We start from the raw sequence: 23,178 nt of genomic DNA on the forward strand, positions 1-23,178 counted from the left end.
CATCCTCCGCACTTTCCACGGCTTCCGGCTTCAAGTCGACTCAAACAGACACTACCCCCGTCAAGCAATTTGGTCCCACATTGCCTCATCACTCGAGTCGCACGACGCTTTGTTCCTCCCGCCAAGAGCCTCCGTCAAGCTGAACCCAATGCAGTGATCACCTATCGGCTATTGTGCTCGTCCGCAAACTTGGATTATCAGAGCTGGTCATCTACTCGCCCTGATCCGACTCTCTTTCCCGTCATGTCGCTTCTCCTCGGAACATGACCTCGCTGACCAGTCAATCTGCCGCCCAGGCGGCTCGGACGGAGGCGCCCTCATCGCTTCCTGACAATGTCCAGCAACTCCTCGAGCGCGTTCGCTCTGATCAGGCCAACGTCAACCTCTTTTCCGACCTCTTGCAGGCGGCCTGCGACTATCTTGACTCGACAAAGGCGAAGCAGTCTCACATCTTTTGCTCGATAGGCAGACCATGCGACTTTGAGCTCGAGAGCTGCATGCTCCGCGCCTTCAGCTTTCGGAACAAGGATAACATCGATCGCTGGAAGGCTCGCATCACTACCGCTATCTATTCCAACTGCCTCGACTGCTACAAGGGCTTTCTCAGAGCGAAGGACCATCTTCGCTCCGTCTACCTCTCGTCGTTCCCGGCAGACAAGCTCGACGCTTTCTTTGCCTACCTGGATTCGGTCGAGGAAGAGCTCGCTCTCAATGTCCTCAAAAAGCTCAAGTTAAGCTCGGAGCAGCCAGCGTTGTCAAAGCTCACGCGTGCCGAGATCTACGCTGTGCTCACCTTGGTCGCCTCGCCAAAGGCTACCAAGCTCAATGCTGAACTCAAAAGTATCTGGAAAAGTGATCAGCTCAGCAACCTTCAAGATCTACCCGCCGGTCTACTCACTCTCTGCATCGACGAAAGCGCCCTGATCCGCTCTTATGCTGCCAGACCAATGCTCTTTCTCAAGCCGCTCGCCCCAGACATGGCGAGTCTCAGCATCTTTACACAAGCCCTGCGACGCGTCCAAACGCGCTATGCAGATGACGGCGCTGAGGCAGACTGGTCGCTCCTCTCCATCCTGCTCAACGCGGCTCCTTCGCTCGCTGCTCTCCTCACCTCAACCATCCTCAGCCATGTCCATGACCGAAACGATCGCTTTGGCGACGTCCTCAAAGCGTACGCCACCCTCTTGAAACTTCGAGGCCCTGATACGTGGAACATCAACAGCAGCAGCAGCAGCAATGACAATATCGATGACGCCTCCTCCGCCGCCAAGGACGACGAATACCCCACCGTCATCCTTTCGGGCATCCTCGACAATCCCTACTTTACTAAACCGCTCTTCGAATCTCCGCAGTCCGTTTCGAACCCACGCGAAAGGGGCCTCTTCTTTGGCTGGATGCGTCCTCACCTTGACACGCTCCGACCTCACGGAGCCAAGCTCTTCAGCGAAGCCATCAAGCGTATCGCTAATTTCCTTTTTGAACGCATGCAGCAAGGCCACGTCCCCAAAGAGTGCCGTGCAGTCGCGTTCACCGAGGCCATCGATCTCGTCCTCAGCCACTCGGACGAAGCCAACAGCAGGCAGGTCGTCGATCTCTATGCTGCTTCCATCTCGCAGATTGCTTTGTCCATCGACACCAAGGCGGACGATCCCACACGTCATGCTGCCCGCAACCTCATTGCGCAAGCGTTCGAGCGAGACGTGCAGACGCTCTCGCGCGCTCTGGTCAAGCTCTCGTCGCTGTCCCATAGCAACAACAACAAGTCGAGGATGCGCGCAAGGGCTCAACGTGATGGCAAGTCTGTTGCCGCTGCCGAAACATTTTACGATGAGGTAGGACGTCATGACTATCCCGTGGTCGAAATCTGCAGCATGCTCTGGAAAGAAGTCTACAGCGTCACTTTGACTGGCACGTCGAAGGAGGGCGTCAGCATCCTTTTGGGCGCTCTGGCACGCCTTGCCTGGTGCATGCCGCCGTCCCTGCAGACGCACACGCTCAAGCCGCCTTCCACGGGCACCATCCCCGCTTACGACTCCTACGTCACACGAGTGCGACAGTCCGTCGCTAGCATGTTGAGTGCCTTTCGAGCCATGCGACGTCCCGAGTTCGGCGAGCGTTTGGCCGACTTTGGCGAGATCGCCTGCGAAGACGAGGCGCAGCAGCTTTGCACTGCCGACGCTTACAGCCTCTTGCTTCTCAACCTCTGTCCTGACCCTGACGTCTATCGTCCTGCGCAGAACTTGCTCCGCCAAGCCTTCACCACGGTCGAGAGTCGTGCTGATTGCTTCCGCATCCTCTTCCAGATCAATCATACCTCGTCCCTCCGCGCCCTCGCAGACTATCTCCAGCAGTTCATTCACGTAACCGGCAAACTCATCGAGGCCAACGAGCTGGCCAAATGGATGGTCCGAAGTTTCGCGGACATTGTCAACGTGCTCGCCGGCAGTACTGATGGTCTTTTGCGCCCAGGCACGTCTTGGACCCTGATCGAAGACCGATCCACATTGCAGGCGGTGGCGCTCAAGGCCCCAACTATCTGGCGCCTCATGTGCGAAAGTGTAGCGTCCATCTTCAGACGAACTCCCTCTTGGTCCACCCTGCTAGCCCGAGAAGAGATGGTGGCCTGGTTCCGAGACGTGACGATCTTTGCCTCGGAAATGGTGGATTCGCTTGCCGTCTTTCGCAACGTCGTCCGCCGAGCTGCCGAAGCACCAGCCCGGTGGACTGGCAAGGCCAAAGATGATGCAGAGACGGAAGGTCTGGAGCCGGCTGAGGACGAGATGATGGTGCATGCGTTGGCCCTTCCCGTCGAGTCGGCCACGAGCTGGCTTCGCATGAACGACGAGGACATTCTTCGTGAAACGCAGTCATTCATCCTCAAGGCGCTCGACCAGTTTGGTGTCGAGTACGACCTGCCCGCCAAGTCCAAGGAGAAGATGCTCGGGTTCATCAACGAGCAGATGGGCATCAAGGATGCTGCTGATAGACACACGCTGCTCACGCTCGATGAGCTCGCCGATCTCAAGATACGTCTCGATCCCAATTCTGGCGTGATTGAGATCAGCGACGAGGACGACGATACTAACAGCATTGCTTCAGACACCAAGCTGACGCAGTCGACTTCCGCCACGTCTATGGCCGATTCCTCTGCATCGTCTTTGACAAGTGTCGCTACCTCCTCAGCAGCTGTCAGGGTGCCGTCTTCGTCGACCGCCTCCTCGACACGTCCCAAGGAAGAAAGCGACAATTCGCACTGGTGGGCCGGAGTCGGCAACTTTGGCATGCTCAGCAAGAGCCAACAGCAACGCCGCAACAAGCTCAAGCAGTCCAAGCTCAGCTTTGCCAAGGTCAACCCTAAGGACATCATCGATATTGACAAGGACGATTGCGCCTCGTCCTCCTCCAAGAAGCCCATCACGCTCGACTTCACGCGCCCAAAAGCTGCACCCGCACTCGCTCCCTCGGTGCCCATCAACGCATATCGTGGCGCCTCGGCTCGAGGCGTCTACCCTTCTGGCAGCGCTTCGTCGGCCGCCTCGCGCGCCGGCATGTCCAAGACAAGCACGGGCAAATTGGCACAGCTGCGTCAAGAGCTTGGCGGGGCAAGCAGGTCGTGGAAGCCGCAAAATGTCAACGCGCGGTCGAACGAGAGTCGATGGGGTCGCAACCATGAGGACGACGTCACCGTCCGGGCACCTGCTGCTGTTAGCTCCGTCACCGGTGCGCTCATCAACAAGATGCCGGCACCCACCACCGACGCCGCCAAAGCAGCAGCTGCGAGGAAAGCAGGCGGCGCTGAGAGCGATTCCACGACCTCATCTTCCTCTTCGTCCGAGTCGAGCGACGAGGAGAGCGAGGCCAAGGGACTGGCTGCGCTCCGTGCCAAGGTAGACAAGCCTCGTGTGACAAAGGCGGCCCAGCCGCAGCGACGTCAGATTGTGGTCAAGGAAGATCATCATCTCGACCGTGCTCGTCGAGAACGTGCCGATGCCGAGCGCAAACGCATCCTCCGTAGCCCGCCCGACTTTTCGGCTTTGCATCGAAGCATCTTGACATGGGACTATTCGCACGACACCAACCGTCCTCCGGCCCTTGCCGGTAAGGACCCCGAGTACCGACGCATCCAGCCGCACTTTACCAATGCCAACGACTATGGTTCTGTGTTCGGCCCACTCCTCTTGCTCGAATGCTGGGCACAATTCCGCCAAGCCAAAGAGGAAGCCGAGACCTCCAACGCGCGCAGCTTTCCTCTCGAGGTGGCCGGTCGTTCGACGGTCGACGCCTTTGTTGACGTTAATGTCACCATCCCGCCGGATGTGCTTCCGCCCACTGAGTTTTTCAACGACACCGAGATCGTACGCCTCAAGGAGAGGATGCCCGCCATCTCGGGCAAGCAGCCCAAGATTGTTTTAGCCAAGGTCGAAGCTTTCAAGCGCCATCCTCAAGGTCATCAATTGACGCTGCGGTGCTGCCTGTCCCAAGATCGTCAGGGTGTCAGCACGGCGCTGGTGAATCGCAGCAAGTGGGAACTCAAGAAGCTCTTTTCGCTCACGACGTTGCACCGAGAATTTGCAGCCCTCATGGCGGCGCCGTACTACGACCTCTTCTCTGATGTCATCCGCGGCCGTGTCGCTCCAAAAGTGACGCTCAGCAGTGACGAGGTGAGGAAGGCGATGCACGGATACCAAGTCAATGAGCCCCAAGCCCGAGCTATCCTGGGCTCTCTGGCCACCGAAGGTTTTTCGCTGATTCAGGGTCCACCGGGTACCGGTAAGACCAAGACCATCTGCGCCTTGATCGGTGCGTTCGTCTCGAACCGCAAAGGCCCGTCCACGTCCGTGCAAGCCGGTCAAGCTCAAGGCAAGGTAGGTGCCACCAAGAAGATTCTGCTGTGTGCACCGAGTAACGCCGCTATTGACGAAGTGGCCAAGCGAGCCAGAGCCGGAATCCGTCTGTCTGACGGCAGGACCATCCATCCCAAGGTAGTGCGTGTCGGAAGAGACGAGACCATGAATGTCAGCGTCAAGGACATCTCGCTCGAGAACCTCATCGATCAGCGTCTAGAAGGCGGCAGTGCTTTCGACACCAACCGCAACGGAGGCGCCACGGCCGATCCGAGCGCGCTGCATGCTGAGATCCACAACCTCAAGATGCAGCGAGAACAGAAGCAAAATGAACTTTCGCAAGCGCGGGCCAGCGGGAGCCAGGCTACAGTGACGCAGCTGGAAGCCGAGATCCGCAATCTGTCGGCCAAGAGGCTAGGCGTCATGTCCAGGCTGGACGAAGCAAAGGATAAGCAGCAGAGCCAACATCGACAGCGAGACGCCGACCGTCGACGCGCCAGGATGGAGATTTTGGGCGATGCCGACGTGATCTGCACTACGCTCTCCGGAGCGGGTCACGAGATGCTGAGCGGTGTGGCCTTTGACTTCGAGACGGTGGTCATCGACGAAGCTGCGCAGGCTGTCGAGTTGAGCACCATCATCCCGCTCCGGTACGGCTGCAAGCAGTGCATCATGGTCGGTGACCCAAATCAGCTGCCACCCACGGTCATCTCTCAGGAGGCCGAGAAGCTCGGCTACTCGCAGTCGCTATTTGTCAGGATGTTCGAGCGATCGCCACAGGCGGTGCATCTGCTCAGCATCCAGTATCGAATGCATCCCGAAATCTCCGTGTTCCCGTCCAAGGCCTTCTATGAGTCGAAATTGCAAGACGGACCAAACATGGCGGAGCTGACCCGCCAGCCGTGGCACAAATACGAGCTGACGCGGCCGTTCAAGTTCCTTTCGACAAAGGCGCCCGAGTCGCCTGGCCGCATGCATTCGATCATCAACAAGGAGGAGGCGAACGTCGCGTTGGCGCTATACGAGCGACTGCGGACCGACTACCCCACAGAGAATTTCGACTATCGAATTGGTGTGGTGACGATGTACAAAGCGCAGGTATTTGAGCTTAAGCGAACCTTCCAGCAGCGCTACGGTCTCGACATTGCGGATCGAATTGATTTCAACACGGTCGATGGCTTCCAAGGCCAGGAGAAGGATATTATCATCCTCAGCTGTGTGCGTTCCGCCGCCGAGCCTCGAAGTATTGGTTTCTTGAGCGATCGACGTCGTCTCAACGTAGCTGTGACGCGTGCCAAGAGCAACCTGTTCGTCATTGGTAATGCCGAGCACCTTCGTCGGGGCGACCCTACATGGGAAAGGCTGGTGGCCACTGCGGAGCAACAAGCAGCGATCCAGCCAATCACGGTGGCCATGCTGCAGAGAGGTGACCGGACGCTGGCCAAGGATCGTGCTGCGATGGGGCAGAAGCGACCGCCAGTTACCAACGCACCTGCTGCTAGCGCTGCGCCTCATCCCAAGCCAGCCACGGCACCTCCCGGACCACCCCCTGCCAGGCCACCCTCGATGGCACCTCTCAGGGCGACGAACTCGACCTCGTATGCCCCTCCGCCCGTCAGTGCAGTAGTCGCGCCCGTACGTCAGCCGATGCAGAATCCCAATGGTGTGCCTGGGAGCAAAGGTGCTGGAGGAGAAAAGAAACGCAAAGCAATCGTGGTCGACGACCCGAAGATCTTGCCGAAGAAGCCCCGCGTATCTGCTGAGAGCGAGAGATCCATCAGAACTGGATCGCAAGCCTCACAGTATTCCAGACCAGGCGATGGAGGTGCTGCGGTGAACGGCCAAGCCAACCCAAGTCCAAAGGGAGGCGCGCCGGTGCGACCGCCTCGAACCAACGGGCCGGCCGAGAATCTGCCTTCAGGCAAGCTTCGCGTGCCGCCTCGTCAGAGTCCACAAGGGGTGCCAGCGGGCCCTCCCAAGAGGCCCGTGACTCCGACAGGAACAAGTCCAAGAGAACGCGTGCCGATTGGTGTTCCCATTCGAAACGGGATGGGCAACGGAAGCCCACGAGGATTGGCAGCTCTGCCTCGGAGACCTGCCAGCCCACCGAAGCCATCGAACGCCGCACTCAATGCCTTATTCGTCAAGAAGCGCAAATAGTGCGCAGTGCCACGCCTCAATCTGCATGCCGCTTCTGTCGATGAAGGTCTCTCAGCTGTAGAGATGGTTTGGTCATCAACAGCCTCTTCAACAGCCTCGCCAGCATCATCATCATCGTCGCCAGCATGAACGCACACAGTAAAACACATCATCAGCAGCAGCAGCAGCAGCAGCAGCAGCATCAAAGACATGAACAACAACACTACCGCATTCAGCATCGACTCAAAGCATTTGTATTGTATCCGTCTCATTCACACGTTCACTCGCTCGCAGGAGCAATGACAGCATCAAACCAATCGGCTTCCATTCCTGCGTGTGAAGCCATGCTTAATCTGTAGCAGAAGGTGCGATGCGAGTTCTGAGCTCCACAGGAGAGGTGAGCTGAGAAGGAACAATTGTAATTTAACACTCTTAATTTTCCTGCGCCGCGCCATTCCCGCGGGCGAAGTTAGGGATTTGGGCATATTGAAGCCTTCCTCATAATCAACCATCACTATCACCGCCGTACTCACGTTTGCCGATCCTTGCCTTGAGCAGGCCATCGCAATGGCAGACAAACCAAGAGCTTTGCAAGCGGCAGCGTATCGATACAATTGCCAACCTTGCAAACAGCGCAAGACCAAATGCGATCGGGTTCGGCCCTGCGCAAGCTGTCATCTGCGAGGTACGCAGGACAAATGCTACGTAGACGACGATGGTGGCGGTGCAACGAGTTCACCAACGGGCTCAGCGGCTGCGATGTGGGATGAAAGGCCACAGAAGAGGGCCAGGATCAGCAACACAACTACGATAGCAAACTCGGGAAGCAGTTCAAAGCCTGCCGTCTCGGGCACATCTCTGCCGTCGGCCTCAGCAGCAGCAATATCGTCATCGACGTCATCACAGCAACAGGACTCGAGCGCGGCGGTCAGAGACCATATCGCAATGCTGCGCAAAACAATAGACCAACTGGAAGCATCCATCCTCCCTCCTCCTTCTGCCAAAAGGGCATCGATACCGAGATTTTCGACAACACAACAAAGTAGCGACACATTGAATCTGGTCTTGACTTCCAACAATCGCTTGGTCTGGGCCGAAGTAGCACATCTCTTCCCGCCGAAGCGCGATGTGGAGCGCATTCTGGACTACTTCCTGCGAGAGCTGGTCCACATCATGATTCCTGTCCAGGAGAAGCAATTCTGGCGAGCATGGACGCGGCTTATCAATTCATCATCTCCAGCAGCTGCAGCGCGGCAAGATGGCGCTCAGGATCCCGAGGCGCCTTCACCGGGAGTTTCGCGAGCAATGGTAGCAAGTCTACTCGTCTGCCTCGCGTCGACTTCCTTCTTCATCCCACAGAGAAGGGAGCAAGAGTTGGAGTTGACACGCCCTTTAGCTGAGCAGCGTGACCACTGGATCACGTATGCACTCGCTCTCGCTCGTAGCGGTGCTAGCTTCAGCGAGACCACGTTCGGCGACTTCAAGCAGCAGCCGTGGCTGCACTACGTCGACTCGATCACGGACGCTTCGCTGGACAGGTTTGGATTCGAGACGCTAACTCTGCGCATTTTTGCCCTGATGGGTATGAGCGAGATAGCGTACCAAATCAATGGCGAATCCCTACGTCGAGCCATCCGCATCAACCTTTTCGACGAGACTTCGGTCAAGGCTGCCGAGCTGCTAGCTGTGGACTGTGACGAGTTGACGGAGCAAGAGATGGTGCAGATGCGGAGGAGGATCGGTGCACAGATCGTGGTGACCGAGAGATGGACATGTTTGTACACGGGTCGACCACCGATGATCGATGAGGAGGCAGAAACGCTTCCACCCCCAGATCCGGGGGTGTGCTTCGAGAGCGAAGTGATTGCCTTCCGCTTCTCGCGCTATGTTTCAAAGCTTCGACAGCTTCCTGCACAACTCACCTCGCTCACCACGCGCAGACCGGGCGATTGGTCGTCGCAGCGAGCAAGGGATCAAGAAGCCGTGCAGCGCGTGCTCGACATGGACCGCGGTCTCTGCGCCATCTTCGACCCTTCACTCCCGCGCTCGACTATGGGCGGTCGATCGCCTGCTCAGATCCTCGCTGAACTACCCGACATTCTCGACCGCAACATGCACCACAGCATGAGCGATGCACACATCAACCAGCTCCACCGCGAATTTGCCGATGCGCTCATCATCACGTCCTCCTGGTTATCGCTACGCTGCCTGGTCACGAGCAACCTCATGTTCTTACCGTGGGTTGGAGATGTAGCTGCGAGGTACTCTTCGTTGAATCTGGCGCGGAGGTTGATCGAGTTACTACCGAGTATCTGGATGATGGCGAATTCGCCGTATGTTCCGTTTAGCTCGAGCTGGATCAGTCGGCACTTGTTTTTGGCGTGTACGGTGTTGAGTGTGCCGATTCTGGGCCAGGAAACCAGCGCGTCCTCGTCTACGCTGGCGCGTCACAGTAAGGGGTTGGGCAAGAACAGGGCCGAATTTCACAGCAGCGACAGTAGCGGGGGTGGGGGCTTTGCTGAAGAGTCGTCTGATGATCAAATTGGTGGCGGGTTTGATAGAGCAGGAGACTTCGCCCCGTCGCGAATGCAAGACTCGGTGTTCTCCAGGTCGTCGACGCTGACGACCCTATCCAAAATTTGCAACAACTCGAGTCGCTTACCTCCATCGTCGTCAGTCGACCTCGACTGGTTCTCGGGTAAACTCGTTGAAATCGCTTCACTGTTCAGCAAGCTCGCCGAGCGGGGTGACCAGACAGCGGGCGTCAATACAAGACTCATCCACGCTCTTCTCAATGGTCGCGCCGAGCTGCGAGACCGGGTGATGGATAAGTTGGGACAGAAGCAACAGCATCGCAACGCTGGAGGCGGGTTGGACGGACGGACGGACGAAACCGGAGGAGGAGGCGTTGGTGTTGGGCGCATCGAGAGTCAGCGTGACTTGACGACGTTTATCATGGCGGATGTCGTCGGCAAGGCGTCGCCGAGCAGCAGTGGTGCGAGTCCTGCCACCGCTGGCAATGCTGGATCGCCTCCCAGTGCTATTAGGACCAACTACGGTAAGACAAACAGAGCTCACGCCAGTGCTGCCAGGCGAGACGTCCTGTCTTCGACAAGAGAGAAATTGGGAGCGGGACAGCAGAGAGTGCCCTCGCCGAGCCTGCACGATCTGGCGAATGCCGTAGACACATACACCAACGGCGGTGGTGGCGGCGGTAGTAAAGCGCCGATTCACGGTAGCGGAGGAGCGCCGATGTATGGCGGCGGGGGAGCGGCGACGATGACACACACACCCGCGTTGCCGTCGTTCGCCCCGCACGCTGCTGGATACGCTCCACACCACCACCACCAGCAGCATGATGCAACGGATGAAATTGCATCGACCACCGGCACGGGCACGGGCATGGGTTCAGGGATAGGCTGGGATTGGGACAAGACGTCTGTCCCTACCCTTCCAGCAGATGCATTTGGTACACCGGGTGGCAGTGGCAGTGACAACAGCAGCGATGCGGGAGCACTCGCCAACATCCCTTCGCTCTTTCTCGATACTCAGGACTGGTTGGCTATCTTGGATGGTGTGGACATTCCGCTTTGAAGCGTCTCAACCTTTGGGTGTTGCAATACATCTCCTCTTTCCGTGTGTGAGAAAAGCAGTTTCTCGTCTGAACAAATTGTGAGCATGCGTGACACAACGCAAGCAGATTCTGCTGTCAAGGTGCAATTGCGGTTGGGATGGTGAGCTCGGTACCCAAGCTGTGTGTGGCGATCGAGGGCTCCGTGTGAAAGAGCTTGTTGAGCCGTGGTCCTCTCTGACGGTATCTCACGCAGCTCTCGAATCACTTCTGTAGAGTTGCTTCCGATGGCGACAAGGACATTGCCATCAGCCCGCCTCCCTCTTCCGGCGTGGAACTTCGTCAACGCCTTCCGACTTGCCTGTTCTTAGGCGCAAGAATGACTGAACATTGAAGATCCAATAATGCTAAGGTCGATCGATACATTTAGAGGTGCTCAAAGCGGAGGGATGAAATCCGAGATCCTATCCCTAGCGTTCTGAGCAATACACTCTGCGATCCAAGTGATGCTTCGGATCTCTTGCTCCTTCAACTTCAACCAAGCATAGAAGACTCCGAACTGGAACTGGGTGATGGTCAAGATGCGGTTGAGTTGAACCTCGAGCTTGAACATCTTGTCTTCCAACATGTCTGCGTTTGCCTCTCCGGAGCCTGTTGCGCCGGAATTTGTGTTGCCAGCGGACGAAGCCGAAGAGTCGAAGAAGGAGCGGTACTCGGGGATGTTATCGCACACGGCTTTGACTTGATCCAGCTCGTCGGCTTTGGCGAGGACGTTGTTGCCGGCGGGGAAGAGTTTGCCGATGCTGGGGAAGAGGCGTGCACGGTCCTCTTTAGAGAGCGAGGTGCCAAACGAGTTGATGGTGATGTTGATAGTCCTTCGGTCTGCTTCGAACGATAGCAGCTCGCACATGGTTTCTGCGGTGGTGCCGCCCAAGCTCTGGCAGAACTGGTAAAAGTCTTCCAGGTAGGCCTTGTAGAGAGTGTTGCGAATGATTTCGATATTGAGATCGTCGAGATCCGAGGCCGAGATGCAGTCCCTGAAATAAGGTGCCAGTGGAGTTTCGACAAGAACCGAGTTGTAGAGCTCCTCGACGGTGGATGCGACGCACAGTGCCGGCATGGTGTCAAACACACCCAGTGGGTGGCATCTTTCGAGCAGCTCGTGCGTGTCCCTCTCGTGAAGCGTACCGGTGATGAGCAGGATGACATTGTCGATCATGTATGCATAGGTCATGTAATCCAAGAACTTGCTCAACGGTTGAGTTGCGTTGGTGCGCAGATACTCAAACTCGGCCACGAGCTTTCGAGTCGCTTTCTCGGCGATGGTCGAGGTGGAGATGGGACTGGGCTCGTTTTGGAGGAAGTTGCCATAGTCGGTGGCTTGGAGCTGCATCTTGAAGTCGTCGAGCGTTTCGCACTGTGTTAAAGACGAATAGTGGTTGGCGGTGAGCAGCGAGGTACGATATCCACGCACGACTCCCTCGAGGAAGCCGTGGTCGACGTTGAAAGAGATCATCTCCATGGTGGGCAGAAGTCTCTCACGCCGAGATGGGGCGGATGATAGCAGACAATGGCGGCAAGGGAGAGTCTGAGATGATGGGCCTGGCTCAGCCTTGATCGCAAGCGGGCGTGATGAGCGGGCTGTGCGCTGAGCGTGTACAGATGGCTGAGGCGGAAGGATGAGTCTGTGATGGACGGAAGTGCCGAGGAGAAAGGTTAGAAGAAGATGGTGAGTAGTGACAGTCCAAAGCGAGACTGCACATCTGCCACAAGTGCGACTGCGATTTGCTTGTGGTCCAGGCGCAGTGCAGTGACGAAGTGTGGCACAGACGCAGGGGCACTCGATAATCCATTTTTGGCATCACGTGCGCTTTGTCTTAATTTAACATTGTTTTTGCTTCAGCATCAAGCCTGTCGACCTTCTTATGGTGCACACAGATTATCGCGGGCAAATATGTATCACAGACGCATCTAAATATACTGTAGGGTCAATCCATAGTTGTCTTGTCGTTTGGAGTGTGCTACACGAAGAACATTTAAGCGGCAACGCTGGCATCCTCAGCAACAATGCCCTCCTCTGGCCAGAGCCATCCGAACTTGTCTGGCTGGTCACCGCACTGGTACGAGGTAAGCTCATCGAACAACCTTCGGGCACATTCACCGGCCGTCTTGCCATCGCCGAAGTCGATGCGCTTTACCTCATTTTCCGATGGGAATGTGTATTTGGGGCCCTCGGGCGAGAGCTTTTCGTGGACGAGCTGAGGCTTGTGCGAGTTGTACGACATGGATCGCACCGGTGTGATACCCTGTAAGCAACAGAAAGGACAAAATGCTCAAGTCAGTCGGTCTTCTCCGCTGTATGTCAGATGAGAGGAAGCTGCCGCTCAGAACTTACCGCTGCGGTTCCAGCGGCCATCAGTTCCGCGAATTTGTTCTGCTTGAGCTCGTCGAAGGCTACCTGGCGCAGGTCTACCTTCCATCCACAGAGCTTTTCGGCGATCTCGAGCACGCTGATCTTGGTGACCGAACGAAGGATCGAGGTCGAGTCGGGAACAACCAGCGTGATCTCGTCGCCCTGCTTTTGCACAGCCAGTGCATTCGACGTCGAAAACTCATCCACATAGGTGTGACTGGCCGAGTCGAGGTGAAGCGTGATAGGGTATCCCTGCTTCTTAGCGGCGGCTGTGGGACCAAACACGGGTGCGTAGTTGCCGCCGAGCTTGGTGTGACCCGTACCCTTGGGAGCCGTGCGGTCAAAGGTGTCGAGCACAAATCCGTCCACAGCAGGAATATCGGCGCCGCTACCGTACAGCGAGCCAACAGGAGTCACCCAAACCAAAAAGGTAAACTCGTCCGGGCTGCCCAGCATCAGCATCGGACCGGTAGCCAGAAGCAGAGGGCGGATGTAGAGTGCACCCCCCGAAGCATTCTTCTTGTAAGGCGGAACAAACTCGAGGTTGAGCGCTACAGCTACCTTGATGGCTTGCAGAAAGAGCGCTTCGGGCAGTTGAGGCATGGACGCCATCTGAGCGCTGAGATTCATTCGGGTCCAGTTCTCGTGGGGTCGAAACACTCGGACCGATCCCGTCGATGTTCGGAACGCCTTGATACCTTCGAAAGCCTGCTGACCATAGTTCAGGCATGGAGCAGCGGCGTGTACGTTGATGTGGTTGTCCTTGCTGATCTCGAGCGAGCCCCACTTGCCGTCCTTGTAAGTGACGCGAACGAGACCGTTGACGTCGCGCTCCTTGAACCCGAGTCTCTCCCAGTCCACCGACGGCGATGGATGTGTGGCGATTCGGCCGTTCGAGGCAGACGATGTCGACATTTTGACTTTAGAAGGATCCGATTGGGGAGTGGGTGATGGTTGTCGCGAGTGTGGGAAGAAGTGAAACAAACCTCGCTCTCTGTTACAGTCGAGTGACTCGGACGTGCATCCAATTTCACCGCTTTGCCGACCGGCCCTTTCGGGTAAGTAACCGTTCAAACTCTTTCTAATCACTGTTAAACGCTTAAAAGTCATTCATCGAGTCGCTGGATTGGGCCGAAAGGGGTGTTACGCCTTTTTGTTCAACACGAATTCGAAATTGCGCTCCCGGGCCACGTTGCAGAAAGTTAACATTCTGGCCATTCTTCCGACTTGTCCTGCTGCCATCACCTCCTCCTCCTCCTTCGTCCCTACATTCTTGTAGGAGACACCGCCTCTAGGTAAGGCAGCGATGCCTTCTTCGGCAGCAGCCGCGTTGGCTGACCTCTTTTCCAAAGCTCGCCTATCGCTCAATGTTCCGTCGTCCTCGCCATCCTCCTCGAGGGCGGTCGCATTCTTCGACGAGGTGCTCAATGTCGAAGCCGTTTTGACACTGCCCTCTGATCCGCTCCTGCCTGTAGCTTCGTCATCGACGCATCCAACTCTCCTCTCATACCGTCTACCGCTTCCTGCACTGCCAGCATCCACATCGCTGGGTCATGACGCGATTCCACCTTACCTCGCCGCCCTTCTCGCCTGCCTTTACGTCAACCTCCTCACAGATTACGTTCCTGGTCAAGCTCTGTCCTCGACACATCTGCCCAAGTCTACAAATCCGTACGAGCCGCTTTCCACTGTCCAGCTTCAGCATCAGCACTTGCAGCTCTTACCATCCCATCATCCTAATGCCGATCCTGCTCAAGCACAGCATGCTGCCGTCCGTGCCTTTTCCAACGCTTGGGCCGGCAACCAACCACCAAAGCCGCATCGCACGCTCAAGGATGCAGCTGATCCTCAGTCATACAACCCGACAAAGTCCTCTCACGATGCTCATCTGACTCACGACGGGCAGCACTGGAGTGTCCGCTGGCGTTGTCGCGTTCCCATCAACTACATTGCAACTCCCTTCTCGCCGCTATTGTCCGTCACAGCCGCACTCACGCTCCGCCTGGATCCGACGTTGCTGGAGCATTTGATCCCTGCTTCGTCCCCGAGTGCTTTCCTCCGCTCTGGATTTGCACACTCGCTGCTCGCCCCTCTGCATGAGGGCCCCATCTATCCCGATGAGTCTCCGCTCCAGAGTCAAGCTCGAGCAAAAGCATCGTCTACTCTTGGTCTTGATGGCCCCAGCGGCCTCGGCTCTTACCTCGCCCATCTCTCAAAAGACGTGGTCGGTGGTAACAACACCGTCGTCACGCCTCGCTCGGGCGCACACGCTCTCGATGCCATTCATAAGCGTAGGAGCCAAATCCCAGCTGCCGACGCACCTCTCAACAAGTCGCTGTCCAAACCAGACAGCAATGGCGATCTCGCTGCCCTTTCTTCAGGTCCCAAGTCAAGCTCTGATCTGACACGCACCCCGTCCTCACAAAGAACAGCTACACCTTCGCAGCTCGACTCAGATAACCACTTGCATGGGTTGCAGATCTACAAACGCAGCACCAGGCTCCTCCTACCGCTCAAAACAGGGCTCAATGTGCGCATGCGTACGCTTATCACCCAGCACGACCCCTACATTCACCGCCGTCCAACACTGCCACAACCCAACGCTGATCTGGACAGCACCAGACTGGTGCTCAGCGTAGAGCTCGAGAATCCGTTCGAATCCGATTCGGCCTTCGTTGTCAACGACATTCAGATCAAGATCGACGATGCGCAATCGGACCAACACAACTCGCATTGCGTTATTGCCAAGCCTTTACAGCCCATGCCGTCGGTGTTGCCAATACGGCTCACGCGCGGCAGCCAGCACAACATGCTCTTTTACGTCTCTGTCGAATCCGATCATGCTCTGCACCGCCAATTCAGCTTGCTTGATCAACGCGAGCTAAGCGCAAGAAACGTGACCATCACCGTCTCCGGTCGACCTATAGGCGAACAAGAAGAACACATGGCTGACTTTGATTCCCAGTGGAATTGCGCGCTGGATCTCACTCCCGTTCTGTCGGATGCGGCAAAGAAGCTTGTTGTTGCCGGCGGTTCCGCGACTGGTCGGCTTGTTCAGTCAACAGCAGGGCCGGTTGCGGGCAATGTGCAGTATTCGGCATCCTCTTTGCGAACAGCCGCTCAGCATCAGGGTCGATACAGCACCGGTCCGCTTGCGCCGCCGAGAATCGATCACGCAGACGACACACGCACGCCTAGACCCGGCCAGTTGGGAATGGGTTTTCCCCCGCCCTTGCGAACCAGCTCCGTTCGACAATTTTCCACTGCGACGGTCGCGTCTACCGTTCAACTTCAACCTGATGCAACAAAGACCCCTTCACAGCCAGCAACGCCGACGAGCTTTTTAGACAAGGCCAAAGCTAGGGCCCTGAACCGTCAGTCCGCTTCGCAGCTCGACGCTGCAGATCACCCTGCGGCGGTGAACATCAAGCCTTGGTCGTCGAGTTCTAATGCGATGATAGAGGTTGCCGCAGGAGGCTTGCTGGTGTTGTCGACACTCCGACGCGCTGGTGGTATCAACGTGAACGGCGGCAGGGACAAAGCTGAGGGAGACGTAAAAATGGAATCAAGCCTAGGCGACGACGGAACCGTACGACCTTCTGACTCCATCGGCACCAAAACGCTCCATCCCACCTCGATCCGACCTTCGAATGTCGAAGAGAAAGCCGCAAGATTCCAAGCAGGCGATACCGTCATCCTCGATCTGACCATCCTCTACAAGTCCAGCCCTTCCGCTGTCACTGATCACGAAGATGCAATCACAGACATCTCCTTGTCATGGGCATCCTCCGCTACGAAACTCATCGACACCACCACCGTAAACAACAGAGACTCGATCGGCGCATCCTCCGATCTCGCAAGGACCAGACTGATCGACGCCGACTCGGCGCGGCTCAAGTCATTTCTGCTCCTCTCGCAGGCTGAACTTCTCAACGGTCTCATCCCCATCCAAGATCATCTCGTCCTCAATACACCCCTCTTGCCGCAACAGAGTAGAACCGTCGCTCTCAGCCTCAGATGCTTGTCTCCTGGATCTCACGCCATTCCGCCTCTGCAGCTGAACTTCACCTCCGCTTCAGCAGGTCGCAGTTATTGTGTCCTCGATGGCTTGGGTCGTGTCTGTGTCACTCCGGCTGCTGTTTTGTAGGCTTCGGTTTTTTAGAAGGAGTTAAACTTCGTTCATCATTGCGTGCTGCACCATACGATCCAAACGCACCTCTGGTCACAATGTGCTTGCTGTCAGTGAAGATTTGATCGGGAAGTTTGTGCAGTTTGGACAAGACAGCCCCATCAACAGACTTGACTGAGCGATTCAATCAGCTGCTCGACCACCTCCCTCTCAACTCCAAGCGCCGCCGCTTCCGAATGGGGTCCAGCTAGCACTTTATCCCTCTGGTCGCGATCTAGTCTGCCATCCACAAACATTTGCAAGACGTTGGCGTCCAGGAAGCCTGCGGGCGCTTGAACTCTGTGATCCGTTCGGAGCGTACGCCAGTCCGAGTGAGCAATGTTGCCCACTATGCCCGCTGCAGCTGCCGTGGACGAGTTTTCGAGGAGCGACAGAATGTTCCGTTCCACTTTGGCTAGAAGGTGTGCTTCTTCGTCTCGGACGTGGGCGATGACACCGATCGCGCCTGCAGCGGTGCAGAACAGCAGTCGAGGTCGTACGGCTGAATTCGAGCCAGGATCCGGAACGAGCGATCCTGGAAAGCACCGACAGAACAAATTTGAATTGGTGCCGTTTCGTAGTGACCGGGGACCGATTAGTAAGAAGCAATGGTGGTGTCAGTGTACAATGTCTTTGATGGATGCGAGCTGTGACTGCCCATAACTTACTCCTGCAAAATTTGTTGATCATGTCGCCGTAGTGCCAGACTGCGTTACGCTGCATCACGTGGGCGTATCGGTCGATCATGTCGGGGTCTCGAATTGTTCGTGGGTCGAGGGCCTGAACCCCGCGCTCCGACTCGCGCTCCCTTGCACGACGGATTCGCGCCTTGACCTCTTCGCTCAGTGGAACCCTCTGCGTCGTGTACAGATTGAAGCTGATGTCGGCACCAATGTAGGTCTGGCTCTCGTCGTCGAGCAGGTCCGTGGCGCTCGTCCAAAAGGGATCGCAGTCCCTGGCAAGCTCAGTGAGTCGGGCTGTGTACGGATGCACGTGGAGCACATTCATGGATCGGAGTGCGTCCCCGACAACGATGCGATCAGGTTCAATGACCGAGAGGTTGCAAGCGATGAAAGAGCAGGCCCAGCTTCCACGCTGTCGCACCCGGATGCGAGGCGCTGGGACCTCGCTCCGACGAGGATCCACCACACTGTAGATCTTGACCTCGGAGTTGACGGCGGCGGCAAGTCGATTGTTGATCGACTGAACGCTGTAAACGTTGCCCGTCTCGCTGTGTTCGAAAAGCTTGCGAAGCCTTCCGCGCTCCTCCTTGGTACGAGACGAGCCGTTGGAAACGTCGAACCCGACCAAACGACCTTGGATCGTCTCGCTTGCCTGCTCCGAGACGAAGCCAGATCCAATTACGAGTATCTCGTGACCTTGGGCCCGCAACACCGTGATGCAGTTGGGCCGCTCGTCCGGTTCCAGACGGAATTCATCCAAGGTCTCGAACGTGGTCTGATCGAGGATACGCACTGCTCCGCGTGGACCCTCGGACTTGGAGGCAGTTCCGCGAGGCAGAAATGCCCATGTGCAGACAGCAATGACTCGGCGGTCGGCCCATTGGGTGATGGCGAGAGGCTGATTTAGACCAAGTGGAAAGGTGCGGATGTCACGCTGCTTCAAGGCACCGATCGAAGCCAGCTCCACCGAGTCGGAAAGGGCAAACGCGGCAAACACTCGTTCCGGGCCGGCGTACAGAGTGGCAACGCTGCGCTGGTCCTTGTACTTGATTGCGTTGTACGAGAAGCGCTTCGAGTCGGCGTAGACGAGTGTGGGACGACCGCCGGAGACAGCTACAACACGAGCACCGGCGGCAGTTTCGAGGGCATCGAGCTTGAGAGCCTGCGTGCCCAGCGAGACGGTCTTGACATCGTATAGACCGACAGTGCTGCTGAAACTGTCGTCTGTAGGCAGGCTCAAGCTGTACGAGACAAAAGTGCCGTCGCCAAGACCAATTAGCAGGTGAGGAGTGAGGGCGTCGCGATGGCTCAACGAGGCATTGGGATGCTTATCAGAGTAATCGTCCGTCTGCTTGCTTGCGAACCGATGCAGCAGGATAGATCGTGGCACGGCTGGAAAACGCTGTTGCACCACCGAGGACTGGCCGACGGCAGTCAGCTCGGGTAGCGAGTAGATCTGAATGGTCCTGGTCTGCCAGAATCCGCACGCGACAAATTGCGCTGGTTTGTCTGCTACCAGAGGGCTGATGTCGACACACGAGACCTCGTGCTCGAGCTGGACCTCGCTCTTCTGAACAAGTGTACCGGATTCCACGGAGAGGCGCAGCAGAGTCATGTTGCTCAGCGCAAGGACCGCCTGACCATATGGATTAGCACTAGCAGCGGTCACCTCGAGCCCTTTTGGGGTTACCCACTGGTGCAGAAGGGAAATGCCGTCATCTTTGAGGCTAACGAGCGAAGCTTCAGAGCGAGTAATGCGAAGCAGTTGCGCGTTGTGGTCAGAGCTCCAGATGGTGGAAGCTGCAAGGGTTGGCAGCGCCAAGTCTGTACCAGTTGCAGCAAGTCGGTCTGTGGCGTCGGCGATGTCTCCCTTTGCATCAAAGTGCAGGTAAGCCGTCGAGGTGGCAAATCCAATGAGAAGACCCACCGAGTACTTCGACGTAGCGTTGCCCGCGTGGACGGGCCACATTTGTTGCGCATTGGGAATAGACAGCGACGAGACATCCTGAACGGAAGCGCCACTGCGAGCCTCTCGAATGCTACCCGAAGGACCAGCTCCGCTGCAGGTGATGATCCTTGCCTGCGCACCGGATGAAGAGGTAGGATCGCCGCCTGCGCCATCGTCGACGACAAAGTCGACGACGGGACCGAGATTCTGCCACTTTTCGACAATAGCTAGTGAGCCGGCGGTCGGGAGCTCAGTGTTCTCAAGAGACGCAGCCACAGTCGCGCCCTGGGAACACCTTCTCCCCCGCGATTGTGTGGGTGAGGAAGGCGGTGTGAGGAGCTGTTCGTTGGGCGGCAGTGGAGTGTTTTCTGCGGCGCTCTGTTCGAGGACCTTGTAGAGACAGCTATCACCTGTGGCACTGCCGACGCAGACGAGGCCATCACCTAGGTAAGAAAGAGCTTGCGGACCAGCGGGCTGAGAAGTGGTTCCGAACGTCTCGACTCTCATCGACTTGGGCTGAAGAGGGGAGGTGGGTGTGACGTAAGCGCTGTTGGGCATGGTGATTCGCAGCACGTTGAGAGCGCCAGAACTGCATGCAAAGAGGACAGAAAAGACGCTCGAGTCTACGGTCTCGCCCATATCGACAATTGAGACGACTTGGACGGGATGCGGAAGACCGACGCGCAGAAGCCTGGGACGGGATGGGGATGGAGCCGACGGCTTAGAAGGCGAGGCTGCGCTAGACGAGGAGCCGTTGCCGGACGAACGCCTGCGTTTGCCGTTCTCGTTAGATGGGGCCGAGGTGGTTGCAGTCGCCACGGCCTGTGACTGAGAGGCAGCGGAAGAGGGCCTTCGAGTCTCGACGACTGCACCTTCGCTCGCTTTGCGTCTCTTGCCTTTGATGTCGGACGCATCTGTGGAGGATACTCCTGCTTGAGCGTTTTGGTTCCCGCTTGTCGACTCGGGAGGGTTGACGGGCGGGGGTACGTAGAGGATGCTGTTTTCCGAAAAGACGAGCACGCCACCACCGACCGACGCAGGCAAGGCATGAATCAGGTGTGCACCGAGAGCATCGGCAAAAGGCAAGGGCACATGGGCTTGAGCGAGGTCTGACTTAGCCCAATCCTCTTCCCTCTTGCGGAGATCTTGGACAGACACTTTAGCTCCCATGGCTGCAGGACCGTGCTTTTTGCGAGTCGAGGCTTTGTCGCCCATCTGGGTGGGCCTGATGGCTCGACTGGCCTGAGTAGCAGCAGAAGAGGATTGAGCGTCGAACCCTTCGTCGTCGCCGGCGTCGCCTTGTTCGGTGACCTTGCGAGGAGGTTTGCGAGGTGGGCCCCAGGGCAAGGGCGAGAGATCCTGATTAGCGACTTGAACTGAATGGAATGAGAGCACTGGTAGGCACTGCTCGCCGAAGCCGGGAATCTGGGACGGCACGCTAGACTGAGAGAGAAGTGCGACAGCGGGGAGGGAGGCCGGAGAGATGGGGCTGAGCACCGAACAAGACAGGAGAGTGGGATGTGGCAGTCGGACGCCAAACGACTGCGAAAAGTGGACGGTTGGAAGGGGAGCATCCGTGCTTGCGACATCTTGCATGGTCTCATCTGCATCGCCGTGGGCTTGCGACGAAGATGATGTGCCGGCAGAAGCAGCGAGAGGCACTACCCTGGCAACGCCCTTGTAGACGTGACAGAGGGCGATCCTCTGACCAAGGAGAGGCGTGGTCGAGGAGAAAGACTCGGACCAAACACCTAGAGCTGATTCTGCAGGAGAGCGAGCTACTTCATCGAGCGCCAACGTGGCAGCAGTCTCGATAACCACCTCGCCATTGTTCGGATTGGTCGAAGGTACCAGATGAATGAGTTTGGGCTGATAATGATCGGTGAGAACGAGGAGCGTCTGCTTTGGTGCGCCTGTGGATGGTTCTGCGATAGTCTGAGCAGCAAGAATGCGCGCATGAAGCGTGACGGTGTGCAGAGGCTCGAGAAGGCCCGCCGTGGAGGAGCTGCTTTGACTCGAACTAGTTAGGGATAGAAACTCAATGGTAGAGTGTTTGACCACAGCCAAGCATGGTCCCGTGGGGAGGAACGAGGGCAACACGAGGGTCTGGAGGACGGCCGAAGCCTCGTAGGCGTGCGCAACGTACAGCATCGCTTGTGATTACCGTGCGTACCGTTCCCACCTTTGAGGACCTGAGCGTGCAGCCGAGATGATGGAGACAGGGCGGTGATGGTAGCGAGCAGGCAAGGCTGGGATGATTGATGGGTTGATTAGCGTGACTGATCTGTGCGGAATTCGTGCGCGCAACTGTACTTTGGAATTTTCTCCCTTTCCTCTCTCTCTCCACATGACTCTCGCTAGCGTTGCCCCCTGCTCCGCTTTCTTCGTGCTAGTGAACCCTGGATGCACACAAGCTCTACTGTAGATCAATCGTATTGCGCGAAGTATGATGCTTCAGGTTCGCAGGGACTCCACTTCCGGGGCCAGTGTCTGCAGTCCACACCCAACATTCAGCAGCTGGGCAAGTCTAATTATTATAATACCAACCAATCGTTTCGCTGCGAAGGCCGACTCGCTCGACAGTAATGGCGGTTCTGCTGCTACGCGTCCTCCTGTAACACCTGCCGCTCTCATTGCGCTGTCTAAGCATACCAGACATTTATGCCAATGACATGATGTTAGCCAGCAGGAGCAGTATCCTTCGCTTCGGCCTAGGTCTTTCACACCTCTGTTCGAAGTGAGGCATCACAGGGGGGGCGTTCCCAGATTTGTGCTCCGCCATGCAATTTTTTGGGCAAAATAAACAGAAATGGAGAGCGTTCGAAGGGCCAGGTGAAGGTTCCATCGGACCCCTCGAAAACTGTGATTTAGAGTTATACCTAGCAGCTTGCAAGGCCATAGATGAAACTCACGTCATCTCAACCGAACGAATCACAATTCCGCTGAGAGCGACACCTTCTAAACGTTAGCATCATGGTAAACATTGATAAAGTATTCAGCTCGCAAAGCACTTCTGTCGACTTCTTGATCGTGATTTTTATTTGTTGATGACCTGATCCCTGGTTCGTTCCCACCTTTTATCTTGCAGAGTAGGGAAAAGCAAGGATAATTAGTCGACCCAAAGGCTATGATTTTGACACGAATAGCTCTAGTCAAATGCATCCCGTAAGGTATGATATTTTGTTGCTGAACAAACGTGCTTCCCTTGATTCCTTGTTGAACGACACTGTAATGCGTCGTATAATACTTCTCCTTCTATGTATTGGAAACATGAACGTGCTTAACTGCTTCACTCAATCACCTTGAATCGTTCACGCGATTCAAGCTTGAAGCACCGCCTACAGATGATTCCAGAATTAACTCGAAATCGTGCGATGCAGTGAACTTGTCGAGGAAGTATTTCAGCGGCAAA

General features: G+C 56.7%; 6 protein-coding genes across 6 annotated transcripts; 3 read left to right on the forward strand and 3 right to left on the reverse strand.

The window, feature by feature from the left end:
- Positions 1–263: 263 nt before the first annotated feature.
- On the forward strand, positions 264–7,004 carry EX895_005437 (uncharacterized protein; the record flags this gene model as incomplete). Its single annotated transcript, XM_029886029.1, has 1 exon — positions 264–7,004. The coding sequence occupies one exon, from the start codon at positions 264–266 to the stop codon at positions 7,002–7,004; it is 6,741 nt and encodes a 2,246-aa protein (XP_029737881.1).
- Positions 7,005–7,928: 924 nt separating this feature from the next.
- EX895_005438 (uncharacterized protein) lies at positions 7,929–10,577 on the forward strand (the record flags this gene model as incomplete). The annotated part of the gene is made up of 1 exon (XM_029886030.1): positions 7,929–10,577. One exon carries the CDS (start codon positions 7,929–7,931, stop codon positions 10,575–10,577), a length of 2,649 nt encoding a protein of 882 aa, XP_029737882.1.
- A 511-nt stretch (positions 10,578–11,088) lies between these two features.
- EX895_005439 (uncharacterized protein) lies at positions 11,089–12,076 on the reverse strand (the record flags this gene model as incomplete). Its single annotated transcript, XM_029886031.1, has 2 exons — positions 11,089–11,119; positions 11,181–12,076. 2 exons carry the CDS (start codon positions 12,074–12,076, stop codon positions 11,089–11,091), a joined length of 927 nt encoding a protein of 308 aa, XP_029737883.1.
- Positions 12,077–12,590: 514 nt separating this feature from the next.
- EX895_005440 (uncharacterized protein) lies at positions 12,591–13,882 on the reverse strand (the record flags this gene model as incomplete). The annotated part of the gene is made up of 2 exons (XM_029886032.1): positions 12,591–12,860; positions 12,950–13,882. 2 exons carry the CDS (start codon positions 13,880–13,882, stop codon positions 12,591–12,593), a joined length of 1,203 nt encoding a protein of 400 aa, XP_029737884.1.
- Positions 13,883–14,273: 391 nt separating this feature from the next.
- Positions 14,274–17,114, forward strand: EX895_005441 (uncharacterized protein; the record flags this gene model as incomplete). Its single annotated transcript, XM_029886033.1, has 1 exon — positions 14,274–17,114. The coding sequence occupies one exon, from the start codon at positions 14,274–14,276 to the stop codon at positions 17,112–17,114; it is 2,841 nt and encodes a 946-aa protein (XP_029737885.1).
- Positions 17,115–17,257: 143 nt separating this feature from the next.
- Positions 17,258–21,917, reverse strand: EX895_005442 (uncharacterized protein; the record flags this gene model as incomplete). The annotated part of the gene is made up of 2 exons (XM_029886034.1): positions 17,258–17,670; positions 17,804–21,917. 2 exons carry the CDS (start codon positions 21,915–21,917, stop codon positions 17,258–17,260), a joined length of 4,527 nt encoding a protein of 1,508 aa, XP_029737886.1.
- Between the last annotated feature and the right edge of the window lie 1,261 nt (positions 21,918–23,178).

The sequence above is a fragment of the Sporisorium graminicola genome, chromosome SGRAM_6 (assembly GCF_005498985.1).
Source record: "Sporisorium graminicola strain CBS 10092 chromosome SGRAM_6, whole genome shotgun sequence".
Taxonomy (NCBI): Eukaryota; Fungi; Basidiomycota; class Ustilaginomycetes; order Ustilaginales; family Ustilaginaceae; genus Sporisorium; species Sporisorium graminicola.